Genomic DNA, 18344 nt, shown 5'->3' with positions numbered 1-18344 from the left:
CCTTGCTTACTCATCTGCCAGAAGGGTCTTCAGCTCCTAAAATCCTTTCCAGATCCTTCTTTTTCCCTCCCCCAAGGAAGCCCAGATGAAAACTAATCTAACATACAGATAATATTTGAAAATAAAATAAAAATATGACCTCTTGCTGTTATGATTGTGCCAGGAGCTAACAAAACATACCATCTCATTACAACTCCAGTAGCACCCTCTCCTCTAGGAGGGGCTAAGTTTCACCGTCTGACTGTAGGCAAAGTATAATCCATTCTGCAAATATTTCTCTAATTTCAGCTGAAACTCCTCGGCAAGGAGGGCTCAGTATGTCTTCAGCATTGGCAGTAAGACCTTGTAAGCCTCCATCTATAAATGAGTCCTGTTAGTAGTACTACCTGGGCAGGAAGCCTGCCCAATTTAAGCAACATTCTTTGTATGGTGCCAACAGAAGACAAGAAAAACAGGAGTAGAAGAGCAGACTTTCTGGTATAGACCCTGTCTTCTGCTTAGGACTCCTAATCTGAGTGAAGGAAGGCACTGTACTTCTCAGACAGGTGTGCTTCACCTACTTTGTCCCACAGAAGTCTGGGGAACATCATCCCGATTTCTGGTCTGGACATAAGTGATTTCCAGAGCTGTGCTTCCGTGGGAGTCTCTCCTTGGCTTCAGGAAGGCACAGCCTTTGCCGTTAATTGTGACTGCAAGGAGAGCTGTGAGGATGACCTTCTTCATCTATGCTAGCAACTGGAGGAGTCATACTGTGCTGCCTATTTATAGAGCAGGTATCATCAGAAAGTTTAATTAGAACAAGGTGGTTTGGCACCTTGCTACTTCTGCAGCCATGAGCCAAGTACTGGTATGATTACTGCGAAAAGCTGACTCTCAGAGCAAGTCTGCTGCAACCCTGAGTTGGCTGTAAATTTTGTTTTACAATGCACTGTAAAAAGGACTGAGGTTTAGCAAGAAGGCTGAGAAGATTTATGCTTTATTTTGAAAGTCTGGAAAAGGAATGCTTTGAAGTATTTTTCTTTCTGTGTCAAAAGCCTCTAATCAGAATATCGCTCTTCCAGAAAAACTTAATGGTGTCCCATGCCCCAGCCTAAGAGCTCCCCTTTCCCAAACTATCATGCACATGCTTGGGAAGGGACAGTGCCAGAGCCATAAAAATTATGATGAACTCGACTTTAATAATAATAGGGTCATCTTCAGAGAGCTTTGGGATCTTCAGAAGGGGAAAGCTTCTCTGTCTGCATCATAATAAAGTCGGTAACAGATATCACGGTCAGATTTTATGCCATTAATTTATTATTAACCATTGCATGCCAGATAAGCTCTCCGTACTGTGAAGAGCACATAGACTGCAGCATTTTCTGCTTTAAGGAACTGAGAGTTTAGAAGATGTAATTAAATGATGAGCTACAAGTTCTGGCAACACTGCATTGAACAAGGAAAGTAATTCCTAAGAACTTGCTGGAAAACACTGTACAGCTGCAAGATGCAGATCTAGGTGTAATTCTGGGTGCTGAGTGCCTGGTGCTAGGCTAAACACGGCCTGTTCAAGAATGAAGGTCTTTTATTACTTCTCTCGTAAGTGGATTTAAGGCTTTCATTCTTAAGATCAAAGGGAAAGGGAACTCCTCGGAATTGCGTTTGTTAATCTCCAATCAGTTGCAAAGAGGATCTTGACTTCTTTTCCCCTCTTCCCTTCTCTTCAGACCTCTAGCCAGACGGAGCTCGAGAACTGGATCACCGCGATCCATTCCGCCTGTGCAACTGCAGTGGCAAGGCAGCATCACAAAGAGGACACCGTCAAGCTCCTGAAAACGGAGATAAAGAAGCTGGAGCAGAAGATCGATATGGATGAGAAGATGAAGAAAATGGGTGAAATGCAGCTGTCCTCAGTGACGGACTCCAAGAAGAAGAAGACCATACTGGATCAAGTAATCTTGCTTGCTTATGGGAAATGCCCCAAATGTTTAGGGCCAGCAAATGTTTAGGGCCTTCTTCAGATTAGCAGCACATCTGTCTGCTCACTCTCTACCCCACGTGTGTGCTGGCAGAGCTCCCCTGAGCAGACAGGACGTGTGTGGGCAGGATGGTGGTGCCAGCTGCCCTAGCCACACCGTTTCTCCAAACAACGTGTGCTAAGGTACAGCAGAGGAAACAAACAACAAAACCAGGGATTTGGCCAGCTGTGCAGAGGTTGAGTGAGGGCTTTGGGGAGTAAAGAGGCTACCACACGTCAGAATGTTGTTGGGAACAACTGGTCATAGACCAGCAAGTGCTGCAGTTGGCATTATCTTCAGCGTGGAAGAGGCTGGCTCTTCCAGGGGCAGATGGGATGAAGAGGCCATCCCTGCTTTCTGCTCCTTGTCAGGGTCTGCGCTGGCCTCGTGGCTGCAGCGCTCGCTGCCCCTTGGGACCGTTCTCTCTGACTTCAAGTGGACAGCGTAGTTGTGTTTGAGAAGCAGAGAGCCTAGAGCAGATGTCTCTCCCACTGTTGCAGCGGCACCTTATTTTAGGAAACTAACATATGGTGCCTGCTTCATTAGTTTGTAGCTCTTTTACCACGGCTGCCAAATGTGCCTGTAATGCAAACTATAGGGAGTGGCCAGGGCCCTGACGTGCTAAGCTGAAGAGATTTTGTAAGGCCTAGACGCCCGTGAGAGAGGGGGGAGATGCTTGCCACCGCTCACAGGGCTCCTCTCAAAAGCTGTCAGTCACAGCGAGAGGGCAAAGCGGTCTCTCGTTTTACATAACGGAGTTTTTCTAAACACTTTGAAACTGTTTCCGATCAGCAATTTGAATTATTTAAATAAGTCCTCACACAGACTGATTACAGTGCTCTTCCACTGATAAGATTAATTATTCCCAGTGTACTGCACTTTTTCAAGTGTAGCCAGCTCCGTTGATGCTTACAGCAGTGCTGCTGCTGCAGCTGCTGGTTTGGGGTGCTCTGTTGGTGGAATTGGGTGTTTCTGGGTCTTTTTGTTTCTCAGCTGCCGTTGATGCATGAAAGGACCCTTAGGACTGCTCAGAAGAGAATCGTGGAATACAAAGAAAATTAAATATGGAATTTTAATCCTATTAATTAGCTTTGTATCAAAGGGGCCGTTGTCCTAGGAGAAGATTTTTGCCTTGAACATAAAAAAATTGTTTAACATCTAATGAAAACTTTTTAAAAAATATTTTTATCCTTCTGGGGATTGGGAGGGTAGGGGAGAGTGAGAAAGAAGGTGAATCAAAGTTTCTTTAATTTGAAAATGAGATCACCACTGGTAAAAAAAAAGATATATTGCTGGGAACAGTAGACTTTTTTCAAGATATTTACAACTGTGTTCTTCCTTCTCTCCATTTCTGCATCTCACTCAATCTTTGCTGTATGCAGATTTTCGTTTGGGAACAGAATCTCGAGCAGTTCCAGATGGATCTATTTCGGTACCGCTGTTACTTGGCTAGTCTCCAAGGAGGGGAGCTCCCAAACCCTAAAAGACTGCTTGCTTTTGCCAGCCGTCCGACTAAAGTTGCAATGGGCCGTCTTGGAATCTTTTCAGTCTCTTCGTTCCACGCCCTGGTAAGTCTGAGCAGAGGCCAGGGGTCATCTTTGCCAACCTGCAGGTGGCTTCACGTGCCCGGTACAAAGATGGAGTTGACAAACAGCAGTCTGTGCCTGTGGGGTGAGCCCTGGGTAGGAACTAACAGGCAGGTACTTGCAAGCCATGGCCTTATGAAAGTGGAAGAACTGTGTTTCTCCTAAATGGATGATTTTGATTTCACCTCTGCAATATAAACATGCTTTCTAGAAACAGCTCCTCCTGTCACAAGAGTGGGCTCATCTCTAATGTTCACATTCATGGGCTTGATCCAAAAACCCTGTGAGGTCAATGGGAGTCTTCCTGAGGCTCTCAGCATGCCTTGGCTTAGCCTGTCTCGGGCATGGCTTGCTTTCTACCATATGGATGAAGCTACTGACCAATTAGTCTAATATCCTGTCTCCAGTGATCAACACCTGATGCTCCACAAGGGAGGGGAAATGTTCTTCTCCGTTATTTATGGCATGGCAAATAATGTTGAAAATGGTTGTTTAAATCATGTAACAACCCAGCTTTGAGAAATACGGGGAAATGTATTGCGCAGTGGTGAGTTTTTAATGAATTTAAATTATGTTCCTGTAGTTTCGGCTTGGGCTCCTGGAGCTTCACAGAAATAGCTGAGCTCCACTGTTGTCTTGTAGATGTCAGCTGTACCCATCAATTGAATCCAGAGCTGTAATTCAGTCAGGGGCGTTTTATTCTTTTATATATGAAAAGATTAGCGTCATCATCTTGATAATTGCTAGTGGATTTATGTATTTTTTTTTAAGTGGCGGGCTGTAATTTACATTTGTGCTTGTTTTTTTGCATCTAGCAAAGCACTGAGTGTTAGCCTGAAAAACAGTCTGCCTCTTCATGCTGGTGTCTCTTGAGAGCCAAGCGAGAAAAAACGTTTTGAATGTGTCGTGTTGGAAAAGACACGTGCTTTCTTTACTTGCAGCAAGCTCTCGTGTCCCCTTTTGCCCTCGATAGCGCGGATTTGGTGCAGCGAAGTCTCAGGCTCCAGCTGGATGCTGCGTGCTGATAGCACGGCATCCCCAGCTCGCCTGAAGATACTCTTCAGTGCATTAGCCAAGGATGTGCTCAGTCTTCCTGGTGCCTCTGCACAACGTCCCTGGTACAGCTAAGAAACCTCTCATGAGGAGAAATGGGGAAATGGGGAAGCTCGCAGTTGTGTTTGAGTTCTCCTTTTCCTTGATTTCTCAACGTTCCTGAGCAAGGCTCACCATTACTCATCCGGTGACAGTTCCCTGGATACCTGGGCTAGCCTTCTGTTATTCCCAACTTTACACGTTTTTTTTTGTGTCTTCTGCACCCAAACAACCAGTTCTTCAGCTCCTTAGCTTGGGGCATCACTCAGAGGTTTGGCTGTTCCAGCTGGGGCTGCCAAATGACAGTCGCATTTCGGTAGTTTCGGGTGTGGGAATCGAGTACAAAGGCGTTCCAGGAAGTGCAGGGCCAAGTCTGCAGGGTGGGTCTGCCTGTCTGTCTGTCTGTCTAGCTTCGCCTTTTGCTCCGTTCATACCTGCCATCGCTCTTAACACTCCCTTTTTCACAAGAGAGGAGCTCACTGTCCTGATCCCACCTCTGGATGGGAAATCTGCTTCAACTTTGGCCTAAACGCTTCACCTCTGAGTAATGTAGCAGTCATTTCTACCAGAGCTTCCTTATTTGGGAAACAGCTCCCCAAATATTTGGTGTCAGTGAAGGCAAACGGCTTTCCCCTCTGAAGGGGCTGCCACAGGCCAGTTTTCAAGTACCCAGGCAGTTAACACTGCTCTAATCCAAAGGGGCATTTCAGCTCCCTTTTCTTCCTGTGTTTTGCCCACTCTTCCCACAGTTGGGTATCAGTGAGGAAATGAAGGTTTTAAATACCCTGAGCTATTTGCAGACCTTTATCAGGCCTTGTAAAAGTAGTGAGTCAGTTCCAGGATGCCCAGAGTGCTTTCACAGGAAAGGGCAAGGAGAAAGACCAAGCTTTTTGGAAGCAGCAGATAAGTTTTGAAATCTCAGGTTTTGTGTGTCCAGCTCTGAAACCTCATTATAAAATAAAGTTAAAAAACAAACAAACAGAACAAAACAAACACTTTTACTGGTGCTGAGGCTTTGCTCTGTGCTGAGTAGGCTGCTTTGAAATACCTCATATTAAATGCCAAGAAACGTGCGGTGCTCTCCCTTTTAATTTTTAATTCTTGATGTTGGAAGAAAAGAGTTATGTTGCAGGGAGAAGGAAGTAGCCTGGCAGCATCAAGCTAGTCCCCGTTGTGCGTTGCTACGTTATTGCTACAGCGTTTGCCTTTTTTTAAGGCTATTCCAATGTTAGCTTATGTAAGGGATGGTGCTGTGGGATGCTGCAACCTTTGATTTGCAAACCATGTGGCATTGACAGGTGGCGGCTCGCACCGGGGAGTCTGGAGTGAGGAGACGGACACAGGCCATGTCCAGATCTGCCAGTAAGAGGAGAAGCAGGTTTTCTTCTCTCTGGGGGCTGGATACTACCTCGAAGAAAAAGCAAGGGAGGCCGAGCATCAATCAGGTAAGCACGTGGAAGTTTTGAGGTGTTAGTTTCAAGGCTGACTTGTTAGCATGCATTATAGTTCATGCAGAGAATCACTTTCATCAAGCACACACACAGCCAACCTTCAACTTGCTTAATCTTCCACGGTGTGGAGTCGTCACATTCCACATCCTCTTCAAAAATCAGTGACGGTAATTACAGATAAGTATACAGCAGCTCCTGTTCAAACGAGCTTTGGATTTATACCTTTTTTTTGCTGACTGGGTTGCGTTACTCCTGTTGCATTTCTGTTGCTTCAGCTTTTGCCGTTCTCTTAAACTCAGGAGTAACAAGGCAACAGGATAAACCAGACAGCTTTGGAAGGAAAAAAAAAAAAAGTGGAGACTAGTTTGTTTCTTTAAGTCCAAAATAGGAGTTTGTAGAATATTTTAAATGTAGCTGAGTTTGGGGAAAACTTTGTAAAGCAACAAAACCCCTTGTATTTAGTAGGGACAGTCACTGTTTTGCTTTGAATTTTTAAAAAGCTAAAGGTGAAAAGTTTCTACCCAGTCACTCCCCAGATATTTCTCTAGAAAATGTGTTTCAGTGTGCTAGGAAGGTACTTCCCTGTTATTCTTTCCAAACATCTCTAATTACAGCTTTCAGTTTTTGAGAGCCATACCTCATCTAATTGCAGGAAATGTTGCCTTTTCTTTGTCTTCTTTCACTTTTTTTTGGGGGGGAACGCTCGGGACCTGTTTTGTTCCGTGCCCTGTGATTACTCCTTCTTTCTTTTAAAGCACCAGTGGGTGTTTGTTTTGTTTAGCAGAGATTAATGCTGTAAAATTGTTGAGCTTGTTTTGAGCGAGACATTAAAAGTTCAACTAATATGTAATGCCTGAGCAAAAGCTGTGGGCTTCACCGGGAAGTACCAGATGCCTCTGTGAGCACATTCTCAATTCTTTGCGCTGGTGCTGAGGCATCCCTCTTGCTTTGTGCTTAATTTCCCCACATCAAGCACAATCTCTTGTCCTGAGCTAGGGTCCTTCCTGTGCTGTGTCTTCACTCTGTGACACTTTTTTTTTTCCTTCCAGCGGGGATAAATGCATTCATGCTTCCTGTCCCTGCCCCCAGCCTCAGCCCCCTAACTCCTCCAGTACTCCCAGGCATGAAAAGGGATTTTGTTCCAGGTTAACGAAAAGTCATGCCGGAGAGAGTCAAACAAAAAGTGAAGTTTTGAGAAAGCAGTGGAATGCCTAAATATAAAGTCTGAATGCTTTTCGCCTGCGCTTGCGCAGTAGTGTGCAATTATTCCCAAAGCTGAGGCTGTAAACTGTAAATTCTCTAAGTGAGGTGACCTGTTTCTGCTTCGTTTGAGGTACAGTATAGTTCACAGTCAAAACCAGCAACTTGATCATAAACCTGTGGTGACGTAGAGCTGTAAAATTTAACTTCTGAGCTGTAAGCTTAAGTATCTGCTGTAGCAAAAACCTTATTGTTCTCCCCTACGCTCAGCTGCAGCTAATTTAGAGCTGTGCAAAGGGCAAGCTGGGTTTTGCAGGTGTGCCTCGTTGGGTGCCTGCCTGGTACAGTCCCGTGCAGTCCCCCACCCTGTTCCAGATGGGGAAACTGAACACAAAAGGAGATAAAATCTGTCCAGCCCTACATAGTAAGCCAGTGACAGACCACTAAGCACAATCGACATCTCATCTTTCAGTGTGGTGCCCAGCAACCAGCCTACAGTGCGCTCCCCATCCTTTTTAACAAGCTGGTATTTTCCTTTTTTTTTCTGTTTTTGAGATGAATGCTTACATTTTTTGGGTTGATTTCCATGCTGGGTATCGGGTACATTGTTTGCCCCCAACCCTTATGATGCAGTGGTTCAATCAAGTCAGGCCTTAGTCTTGTCCTGCAGATGGTGCAGAGGTTTGTTTGCGTTTTAAAACAGAGTTGCTCTGTTCCTCAGGTGTTTGGTGAAGGAGTTGATTCAGTAAAGAAATCCCTCGAAGGAATCTTTGACGACACGGTCCCAGATGGCAAGGTAAACGCAGCAGCATTGATTCTGGGATGTAAGAGGGAACATGGAGCCCTGGGAAGGGAAGGGAAGGGAAGGGAAGGGAAGGGAAGGGAAGGGAAGGGAAGGGAGAGGGATCCTCTGTGTGTTGTAGGGCAGTCTGAGCTGATTTCCCATGGTCAAGCATTCACTGTGCTTGGCATCATGAGCACAGAGAGGGGTGCCAGGCCCAGAGGAGTGTTGGTGTTGCACACCAGGGAGGTGCCTTCCCACAGGAGGACCAGACTCCGCTGGCTCTGGGAAATAGCTTATTATGGTGACCATATGGGATTTTCATAATTTAGGGTTATTGCAACTATGAAGCACAGAGTTTTCTGGTTTGTTTTCTCGTGCTTCTGTGAGCTTCTGCGTTTGTAGAAACAATTACAACTGCTTTCTCTTTCCCCAGAGAAAGCCAACTATAAAACAGCATTAAGACAGTGCTAAGGGGCACATTCTTCATGTAGTGAATATGGATTTAGCTGCATGAGCCCACTTGAAGCAAATAGCAATTCTGCAGCTTCATCACTTCATGGAGATTTATAGCTTGTAGTATAACACGGATGTAGAAAAGACAGGAAAATCAAAATAAATGCTAAGATTTGCTGCTTTGCCATTGCTAGGCACAGGACATGCAGCACCTACATCAGTTTTGTTGGCCTTGGATTGGTTTACTAGGAGATAAAGTGCAAAGTTTTAATTTTAAAGCTCTTTTTATCATTATTATTTTTTGTTGCATTCCTAGCATTCCCAGTAGCCATAGGGTGAAATCCCAGGATACACACTTTGCACCAGCTTAGCTGTGTGGGTGGCACGGGAAGGCAGACTTTATACTGCTCAGGTAAAACTGCAAAGTTTGCCAGTCCAGACAAGCCTTCGATCTAGGTTTATGAATAAAATGTCTTCACTTACAGGAGGGCTTTTTTTATGCAGCATGTAATGTTCCTTGCACTTGTAACTGATGCAGAAGGAGCTCTTACTTGGCTCTTTTAGTCATAATGGATTTTGTCTGTTTAGAGGGAAAAAGAAGTGGCGCTGAGCAGTGTCCATCAGCACAATCCCGACTGTGATATTTGGGTTCACGAGTATTTCACGCCGTCTTGGTTCTGCCTGCCCAACAACCAGCCTGCCCTGACTGTCATCCGCCCTGGGGACACCACGCGAGATGTGCTGGAAATGATTTGCAAGGTAAAGGCTGCCAGCCTGCCCTGGAGCAGGGCAGAATGCCTACAACCCTACAACCCTGAGCGCTTTGAGTTGAGTCCTTTTGGTTAAGCCTTACAGTGACTTTCTCCCCTGCTTGAGTATGTTAGATGAGAAATGTGAATTACACCGAATTTTTATGTAAAATCACGCCAGCACCACATAGGACAAACACAGTTGGGTGTGAGGAGAGGAAGGCGGGTTGATTTTTGCCCTTTGCACTCCAGGCACTGTGCGTGAGTCTCTGAAGTGCCTTCACGCCCTGCCCCACTGGTGCTGCTGCCTCTCACCCACCCACCCACCCTCTCTCCCTTCACCAGAGGCCAAGCTGTGCACAGGACCCTTCTCCTTTCTCTTTCCCCCAGCATCCCAGCCCCTGTCCCCCATCCTGCTTCCTTTTGCTGGAGTCATGCAGTTGCCCCATGCTCTCTCGACCATCCCAGTGCCCCCAACTCCACCAGCCCCTCCATAACGTCTTTCCTCCGCCACCAGACAAGCAGGCTGATCTCTCCCAGGCCACCCTGTTCCCAGGTGCTGTTCTTCCTTCCCTCCTTCCCCATTCTGCTTCCCCTCTCTGCTTGGTGTGAGGGAGGAAGGCACAGAGAAGCAGCAGTGCCAGGAGTGGGAGAAGGTGCCGGTGTTCGCTGTCTGCATTGCGGAGACAGACTCGCCTCGTGTAGGTGGTGGGAGGGGAGCGAGAAGAAAGCTTTTATCTGCAGAAAAAACACCTGGATTTCTTTGCGAGATGAAATATCAGACGTTTGGCCATTAAAAACAGCTATGTCTCAGCAGAGAAGTTTAAAGCTTTGACAAATTAAATACAAGCTTTCAGTTCTGGCATCCACATAATGTCTGTTTTCCACTACCCAGCTGACTGCAAACTAGACCCAACTCGTGTCACGTGCTGCTCTGAAAAGTGAGTCCTCTTTTGTACAACAACAACAGCACGAGAAAAGAAAACATTTATTGCTGTTAGGAGCCCAACTTTGGGGACTTCTAGAACATGTTGCATGTGCTTCCAAAGAGAGGGAAGGTGAGAGCAAGGCGTTTGTTTGGAGTAATTACACAGTGTGCTTATCTCTCTGCCAGGTGCACTATTAAAGGCTGCTGCAGCTTGTGAAAGCTCTTCATTGTATTCAGGGAAAGCTGACATTTTTGGAGAGAGACATAATAGGGAAGCTGGATGACACATTATTAGTAATGATTTATTTTTAGGGCTTATATTTTCCTTTGGGTAAGGGTGATTAACTCGGGGGGCCACATCCTCAGCTGGAGTAAATTGGTGGAGCTCCATCGGTTTCGGTATCGACCGGCTGAGGATCTGGTCTCTCACTGTGTTTCGGTTGTAGTGGGTGGTGGTGTGTAGGGAGATGGGGAGGTGGGTGAGTGTTTGCTTTTTTAAACAGCTATTATCTGTTTCTTTCCTTTTCTGTAAGAGCTTTCAGTCTGGAAAACACTGATGGATGCCTTCTTTTCTATCACTTTTAATAATCGATCTCTTTCTTCTGTCTCTTGCATTCAGCTCATTTTCCCCCCTTTAATATCTGATCCACATCATTTCACATCAGTTTGCCATCTGCCATCTGAGAACCAGTCAAGTTCTGGTACAGTAAACATTTCAAGATCTACATTTCATATAAAACCTCTTCATGTTTGTAGATGTGCTTAAATCTATCTGTGCTATTAAACTGAGCTTGATTATTCTGTTGGAGAACATTAAGTGCACTCAAGTCATTGTAGAAAATGTGTTCTTATACTAACATTGCTGCTTGTTATTATACAGTGAGTTAGGTTTTGGAGGCTGCTTTGTGACACTTTTATGATTCAAGATTGGTGGGAGGAGAGTCTAAAGCATATTTTGAAGTGGTTTCTCGAATATTTCTCCTAAGATTTAACTAATAGCATCTCTCGGAAGGCAAAAAATCAGTATAGATGCATTAAGTTGTTTCCATTGGATAATAGCTATCGGTGTGAGCGTGTGTGTACAAATTACTAAAATTTGCATAAGGCTATGTCTTAAAACTGAGTAGAAGCACGTACAGTGCATATGGATGTAGGCAGGAGCAGTATGGAGAGAATAACACCAGAAACTGAGCATAGCAGACCACGTGGCATTTCATCTTCTGCCTGAACTGTATAAAAAGTGAGAAGCAAAAGAGCTGCTGTTTTCCCACTGTTACCGAAATAGACGGCGTGAGGGGCAAGAGGCAGATTTCCTCGTGCTCTTTGGATCTGTGCTAGAAGTCTCCAGGCAGCGACTTAAGCCTGATGCTCTGCGGGCTTGCTTTGACTGGGAGCTGATGTGTTCCAGCAGAAAAGGCTCGGGCCACACAGGTGCAAAGCCGGAGTAACACGCCGGGCTCACCAGCGTGTTTCCACGATGCTGTAACTTCAGTGCTAAGTCCCTCCCACACCAAGCTGAAAAAATACAGCCTTTCTTGTACGTCCCTGTCCAGACAGGAGTCAAGCAGTGGGATGAATCCAGCTGCCTTGGATGTGTCTACGGTCAGGCTGAATGGTCCTCAGGAGGTGCCTGTCCCCACTTTAACTGGCGGGGAGCTGAAGTGGGTGACTAGCTCAGGCTGTGTGCCGTCCTGCTACGCCACTCAGAGCCTGTTGAACTGTTTCACACCCCAGCCTGTAAATTCTGCTTCAAGAGCACACTGGCTGAGCTGTCAGGTTAGGCTTTAAATTGGGTTACTTGCTTAATTTAGTCCAGACATAGCCAGACTTATTAGGAGAGAAATAAATAAACCAAGCAGCTTCTTTGTACTGCTAAAAGGTGTTTTGGGTGGTCTTGAAAGGGTATGGATATCACTAAAGCTGCACTGTTTCTGCTCCCACCTTCCCACATATGGATGCAGCTAGACCAGCAACAGGAAAAAAAGTGGGAGAAAAGTATGGCTTTTAGGGCAGACTGGCTGTTTCCTCTTCAAGAGGACCCTTTCCTTTCACTTCAGTAGACAATTGTGCCTCTATTTGAAAATTCCTAATGTCAGATTTCGCTGCAGACAAGGCCTTGCTGCAGCTGTACAATTTTTAATTACCTAAATGTTCTGGCTCATGTGCTGCAGCATCACAGCTTTAATGGGGATGACTCCCGTTTCCTGGCACGGATGGGGCCGCAGTGCAGTGGATGCAGTGCAGTGAATGCAGTGGATGCAGCAATATCCACCATGGCCAGTGGTGTTTCCTGGAAGAAATGAGTGTCTCAAAAGCTACGTGAGGTTTATCCAGTGGCCTCTTTCAGCAGTGCCCTGCTCTGGGTAGCTCGGAGCTTCCATGCAGCATCTGTCATCTTGTGTTTAGCTCCCTCCTACTCTCTAAAACGTCCTGCACAATTTTCTCCCGAGCAAATCTCCCTGCAGGACCGACAGGTGTGAGATCAGAGGCATCAGCATCTGTCCCTGCACCTGATGCAGGTATCACAGCCAGCAGGAGCCCTTTCAAGGACCGCCGGGAAGCGTAGGTGAAGCCACTCGCCTGCGGGGACGGCTCCTCTGTTAGGACAGTATCAGGGCAGGGGCTGAACAGCACGGGGCAGGTAGATGTGAGCACAACCTGCCCCACCAGTGCAGCTGAGGCTGCTCCCAGCCTGCAGCATCTTGTGTCCGAGTGCCTTGAGGCCCCGAGCTGGATCCACTGATGTCCCTCTATAACACGCTGTGATCTCTGCTGGCCTCCTGACTAGCCCTCAGGCACCCCGAGAAGTGTCTCTGATGTCCTCTGCTATGGGAAGGCATTCAGAGGTCTGTTTGGAAGCAATAAAACACACAGCTGTGGATGGGGGCTCTCACCGAACCCCGGGCTATGCTAAATTACACTTAATTACACAGCGTAAGTCTGGCTGACCTGGCATTTGCTGGGTGGCTTTCACTTGGCCATACCTGGAGCTGTATGAAATGCAGAAGACATGAGAGATCTTCAGCACAGGAGACCACAAGAAGATTCAATTCAGTGGCAGGAGCAGGCTGTTAGGTTGCCTGGTTAATTTTTCTGCTAGTATGGGTTTTCCACATACCGTTTTTTCCCCACTAATTGCTTCAAATGGCTCAAGTGTTTCACGAACTTTCAGTGAGACTCATCATGGGCTTTTTCCTCCAGTCTTCAGATGTGCTATCTGTGTTTTTATGTCTCCTCCCTGTTTTTGTTTAATTCATGTGCACGATGCTCTTCAGTTTGTGTCTAGGGATCTTAAATTAATCTGACCAGAAACGGAACTAGGATTCCTATGGAGAATTTCTGAACAATTACAACCAATTCTGCTTCCCAGGAATTCCTGGGGTGTTCATATATATGTGCATGTAGGAGACAAAACTAGGAAAAATGGTCATTAAACAATGAGCAGGGCTGGCCAAATGTTTACCAAAAAAGAAAAAGTTGGGAGATGCTGAGGCTCTCCCACATGCAGTTCCTTTATTTTGGCTTTTGATAGATTTCGGATTCCTTATTTAATGAACTAGGCATTTGTCCAGATTGCAGGGGTTTATCCCATTTCAGGTACTCAGTTTCATGTAAGAATAATTTGGTTTTTGAATCAGACATACCGGGATGCAGCAATACGTAGGGTGCAGCAATAGACCTGCCTTTTATTTTTGCATCGGTGGCTATTTTTTGTTCATTGCCTAATCCAGATGTTCAAAAATGGTCGCTGTTCCCCGAATACTTGCTGAAGAGTTTGCTCAGTCAGGGCGTGCTCTTCTCTGCAGGTCACTCGGTGTGCATTACTCATCATCTGGGCTGTCTCATCAGTCAGCTGAGTCTCGGTGTATCATCAGCTTGGCTTCAACCGGATAAGCGAGCCTTTAAAAAACACGAGGGCAACACCTAACAAATAGGGAACGGTGACATTTGTGCACGAATTTTCAGACGAGATGTTGTTTTTAGTGCAACCTTGGAGATTTGGGTAATTTGCTAATCCGAGATGAAAAGGCAGATGTATCAAAGCATGGAATAATAATGGGAGTTCAGAGGTGGCAGTGAGCTAAATTTACCTGCTCTATCTGTGAATCACTTCTGGATTTTTCATCAGCTTTAGTCAACAGTTTATGAACTTTGCAAGTAACTCCTGAATGACGTTCTTTGTGTTTATCACCCTTCTGAACATGTTTGATTACACACTGCATTAACCGCTGCTTCAATTGAGCTTATTAATCGTGCTGAGGAAAGGTCGTTAACATCTCCCAGACCAAATGCCATATCCTCAGCTAATTATAACTAATTCATTCAAATGGTGTGACCTGTTTCCACTGGGAGGTAACCCAGTACACAACTCCCGGCTTCTTTTAGCCTCTTAAAGCCAGCGTGTCCTGGGTTGTTTTGAATTTAAAGAACGTACAGATTTTTTTATATAACCTTGCTTGAAATTTACTACACCATATATACTTGCTAAATTATGAAGATGCTAAAAAACAAGCAGAAAAATTTTTCCTTCTAAACTCACTGTGTGTACAAAAGGTCTGCTCCCAGTCTTCTGCTTTAATAGCGTTTGCTTATTCCTGAGACAGAGCAGAATTGTGAAATAAGCAGAAGCAAAGAGGCTGCTTAGAGTAGTAGCACTGTCCTTGACGTCTTGAGCAGGTTAAATGAGCACTTGCTTTTGGGTAAGAGGAGAAGGTTTGGATTCTTGTTCGAGTTAGGAGATCACGGTCCTCTTATGACAGATGGTGCTGGAGCACCTCCACCTTTTTCTCTCTGAATGTCATGCCGTTTTCTAAGTATAGATAATTTGAGCCATTGCTCTTGTCTTACAAAGCTTCTTCTCCATTTCTGACAGACTCACCAGCTGGATCACTCCGCTCACTACCTGCGTCTGAAATTCCTGATTGAAAACCAGATTCAGTTTTACGTACCAAAGCCAGAAGAGGATATCTATGAATTGGTAATGCTACCCCTTGAGCAAAATTACATGACACTGTGTAGGACACTATTAATTAGTGTTTATCTGGTGTTTGTAATAAGCAGTTATGCTTTTTAACTTGCAATTACAGCGCTATGAAGGCCATAGCAAATTGGCCTGCAGTAAAGTAATCTCTCCAGACGTTTCATCTAGTGGAGAGAGTTGGTGTTTTGCTTATGTGTGTGTGCGTGCATGGCTCTGTGTGGAAGGGAGAGAAGGAAGAACCATTGGTAATGGGCGAGGGTTACTGTATCGTACATTTAAGCTTAATATCTCTCAAGGCTGCCTTTTTCTCTTGTTCTTATTTTCCTTGTTTATTTTCAAGACATACTGTTGAGGCCTGAATACAACTTCTTCAGATTGCTTTGATTTTTTAAGGGAGGGAGGAAAAGCAAAAGTTTTTTTTTTCCTTTTTTTTTTTCTGAATGGGAAGGTAAATGTTGAACTTAAAAAGCTCTGGAGTTATGTGTGAGAATATACGTTCCTAATTGCTTCATTGGGATGTTTTCATATCATGAATCTCAAAAGCAGACTTCAAAGGAATTTTGAAATCAGAGATGAAAAAAAAAAAGACCAAACAGAATTAGTGTCGTGCTTTAACACTATGATTTTACACATGCATGCTCTAACGCGTTTTAAAGTCCTTTTTATTGGTGGCTGTTTTATTTTATAAAAAGTAGAACTTTCCCAGTTATGAATGCTTTTGTTCATTTACTAAAGAACTGGGGTTTGCCGTTATCACTGTTTAAAAAAAAGTGTTACTGAGAAAGTACTAAACTGGGAGATGAAACATAGCTGGGAGTGGTGATTAAAACCCAGAGAAGACAGCTTGTGGCTTTCATTGCCTGGAAGGGCTTTGAGGAGTTGCCTTATGTTGATGGGATATAGGATTGACATGGTCATCACTTGCTGTTTATTCTGAAAAACTGAAATCACAACACAACTCCACAGTCTGTAGGACTAATGACATGCTGAAAGGTTATAGTGTAGGTAGGATCATACCTAATGCAGCATCATTAAATCAATATGCATTTGTATGTGTGCTTGTGTGTGCATGTATGCTTGTTTCATGAGAAAATCGGAGTTACTTTTATTCAAGTGTTAAATGAAATTATTCTCTTGCAGCATGATGAAACTAATGACCCTATTTTTGTGGTCTCCTGAAAAGCTCTTTATAATAGTTTTGCCATAATAATACCTTGCTAGAGCTATCTTCCACCTACTAAAATGCTTTTACAATACATTACTGCAGAAAAGGTAAACATCATTTCTTCTGATGGTATTCCTTTTTCTTGCAGCACATAGAAGATGCATTTAAATAAGAAATGGAGATTAAATGTCCATATTCCATTCCTCTTTAAAACATTAACGGTGATGCTTTGTGTTCTGACGTAGTCTTTCAAAAATTCACGAGTGTGGTTTATTACGTGTTAAAAATGTTACTGAGGGCTTGGAGACGGATATTTAGCATTAGGTGCTGCACCAGGCAGTTGTATTTTTAAGCACCTTTTATTGTAAACTAAGCGTTGGAATGTTTTGACTGAAGCGTGACGTGCCAGACTTGGGTTCCTACGTTGGGTAGGATTTAGTTGTTGCTTTCAGATGAAAGCAGGAGACTGGAGACCTCTCTGGACATCTCACCAGTGAAGGCATTGGGGCTGCAGTGAAAAGTAGCCCTGGGAAAGGATGCTGGGACAAGACCAAAAGTGTAGAGGAAAAAGGAGCAAGCAGGTGACAAGCTTGAGAAAATTCAGGTAATGATAGATCCCCAAAAGCTGCTTTAAGAAACACCAGGAGGAACAGAGGGACTGAAGTGGATCAAGGGGACAGTGTTGTCAGGAGGCAATCCTGAATCCCAGAATCACAGAATCATCTAGGTTGGAAGAGACCTCCAAGATCACCCATTCCAACCTCTGACCTAACACTAACCTGTCTTCCACTAACCCACATCACTAAGTACTACATCTAAACGTCTCTTAAAGACCTCCAGGGCTGGTGACTCAGCCACTTCCCTGGGCAGCCTATTAGCAAACCCCCTTGGATGCTCCTGGTATTGCTATTAAACCCCTCCGAGCAGAGCTTCCACAAACTTGCAGTATCAGCAGCACGAGCATCCACAGCCCAAATGTGCTGCCTGCCTTTGGGGTTGGGATGGTGTCTCCATGGGGCACAGAAATGCTGCTGTCAGCTCAGTGCTGCTGCCTGGTCTGGCTGTGGTCTGGGCAGCTCCACAGCAGCCTGTGGGTCCCAGATATTTGCCTTCCTTTCCATGGAGATTCTCGGGATGTAGGCAGTGAGCAGTTCCCCTATCCCTGTGCCCTGGATCCCTCACTGGCCATCCTTGTTTCAAGTCTTGCATGCTCATCCAGATAGCTTTCTCGTTGAGATAACTGCAGGGTTCAGACAGTTTTTGTTCTGAAAACACTGCAGTTTTCACTTCTTTTTTTTTTTTTTTTCTTTTTTTTTTTTTTTTTCTTTCTACTTTTAAAAAAGTCTTTACTGAAATCTGGCTGAGATTTTGTGAATGTCATTTGACTCATTTTCAAGTGCGGAATAATATGTTCCCATATTTGAAAGCCACATTTTAAAAGCAACGCTAGCATGGCATCCTCATTGAATTTTACATTTTATCTTGCTATATAAAACCATTTAAGTGGGTATACAACTGTTCTGTAGCGCATAATATTTGCATTAAACAGATGTATAAGTGTTGGTAGAAGCAGGAGATAAAATTATGTATTTATTAAAGGAACCCTTTACTAATGAGTTACTTTTCTTTTTTAAAGAAGTGGATTAAACGCTTTGGTCCAAACACTAATGTACGGTTTTAAAATGTTAACTTAATTATTGTGAATTGCTTTTTGACACAGTCACACCAGCATTTTAAACAAAATCTTTACCTTTGAACTCTCATTCACCTGTGGGTATGATTTTTCCCAAAGATGAAAGGCTGGTTTATTAGCAAAGTCCCACCCAGCCTGTGCTGTGGCAAAAAATAGCTTCAAACCTGTGCTGAGACTGAGGTTTTCAGAATGGCTTTGAGAAAGTCAGGGCTGACTCCCAGAGATGTCAGTTCAGAGTCTCCAAATGTCTGGAAAAATGGGATTT

General features: G+C 44.5%; 1 protein-coding gene across 12 annotated transcripts in view; it reads left to right on the top strand.

Moving 5' to 3' along the window:
- Positions 1 to 18344, top strand: part of TIAM1 (TIAM Rac1 associated GEF 1) — a 155789-nt gene that overhangs the window by 93357 nt on the left and 44088 nt on the right. For 11 of the 12 annotated variants that reach the window (XM_084538657.1, XM_084538672.1, XM_084538674.1 and 8 more), the window contains 6 exons: positions 1707 to 1931; positions 3380 to 3565; positions 5974 to 6120; positions 8048 to 8122; positions 9152 to 9322; positions 15114 to 15218. In XM_084538657.1, coding sequence (XP_084394783.1) covers positions 1707 to 1931; positions 3380 to 3565; positions 5974 to 6120; positions 8048 to 8122; positions 9152 to 9322; positions 15114 to 15218 — 909 coding nt within the window. Of the gene's footprint in view, positions 1 to 1706; positions 1932 to 3379; positions 3566 to 5973; positions 6121 to 7700; positions 7853 to 8047; positions 8123 to 9151; positions 9323 to 15113; positions 15219 to 18344 lie in introns of those variants that run through there. The other variant, XM_084538658.1, reaches the window with a different exon arrangement.

This window comes from Aythya ferina, assembly GCF_964211825.1.
Source record: "Aythya ferina genome assembly, chromosome: 1".
NCBI lineage: Eukaryota > Metazoa > Chordata > Aves > Anseriformes > Anatidae > Aythya > Aythya ferina.
Note: the sequence above shows the minus strand (reverse complement) of the source record. Positions and strands in the feature narration are given on the sequence as shown.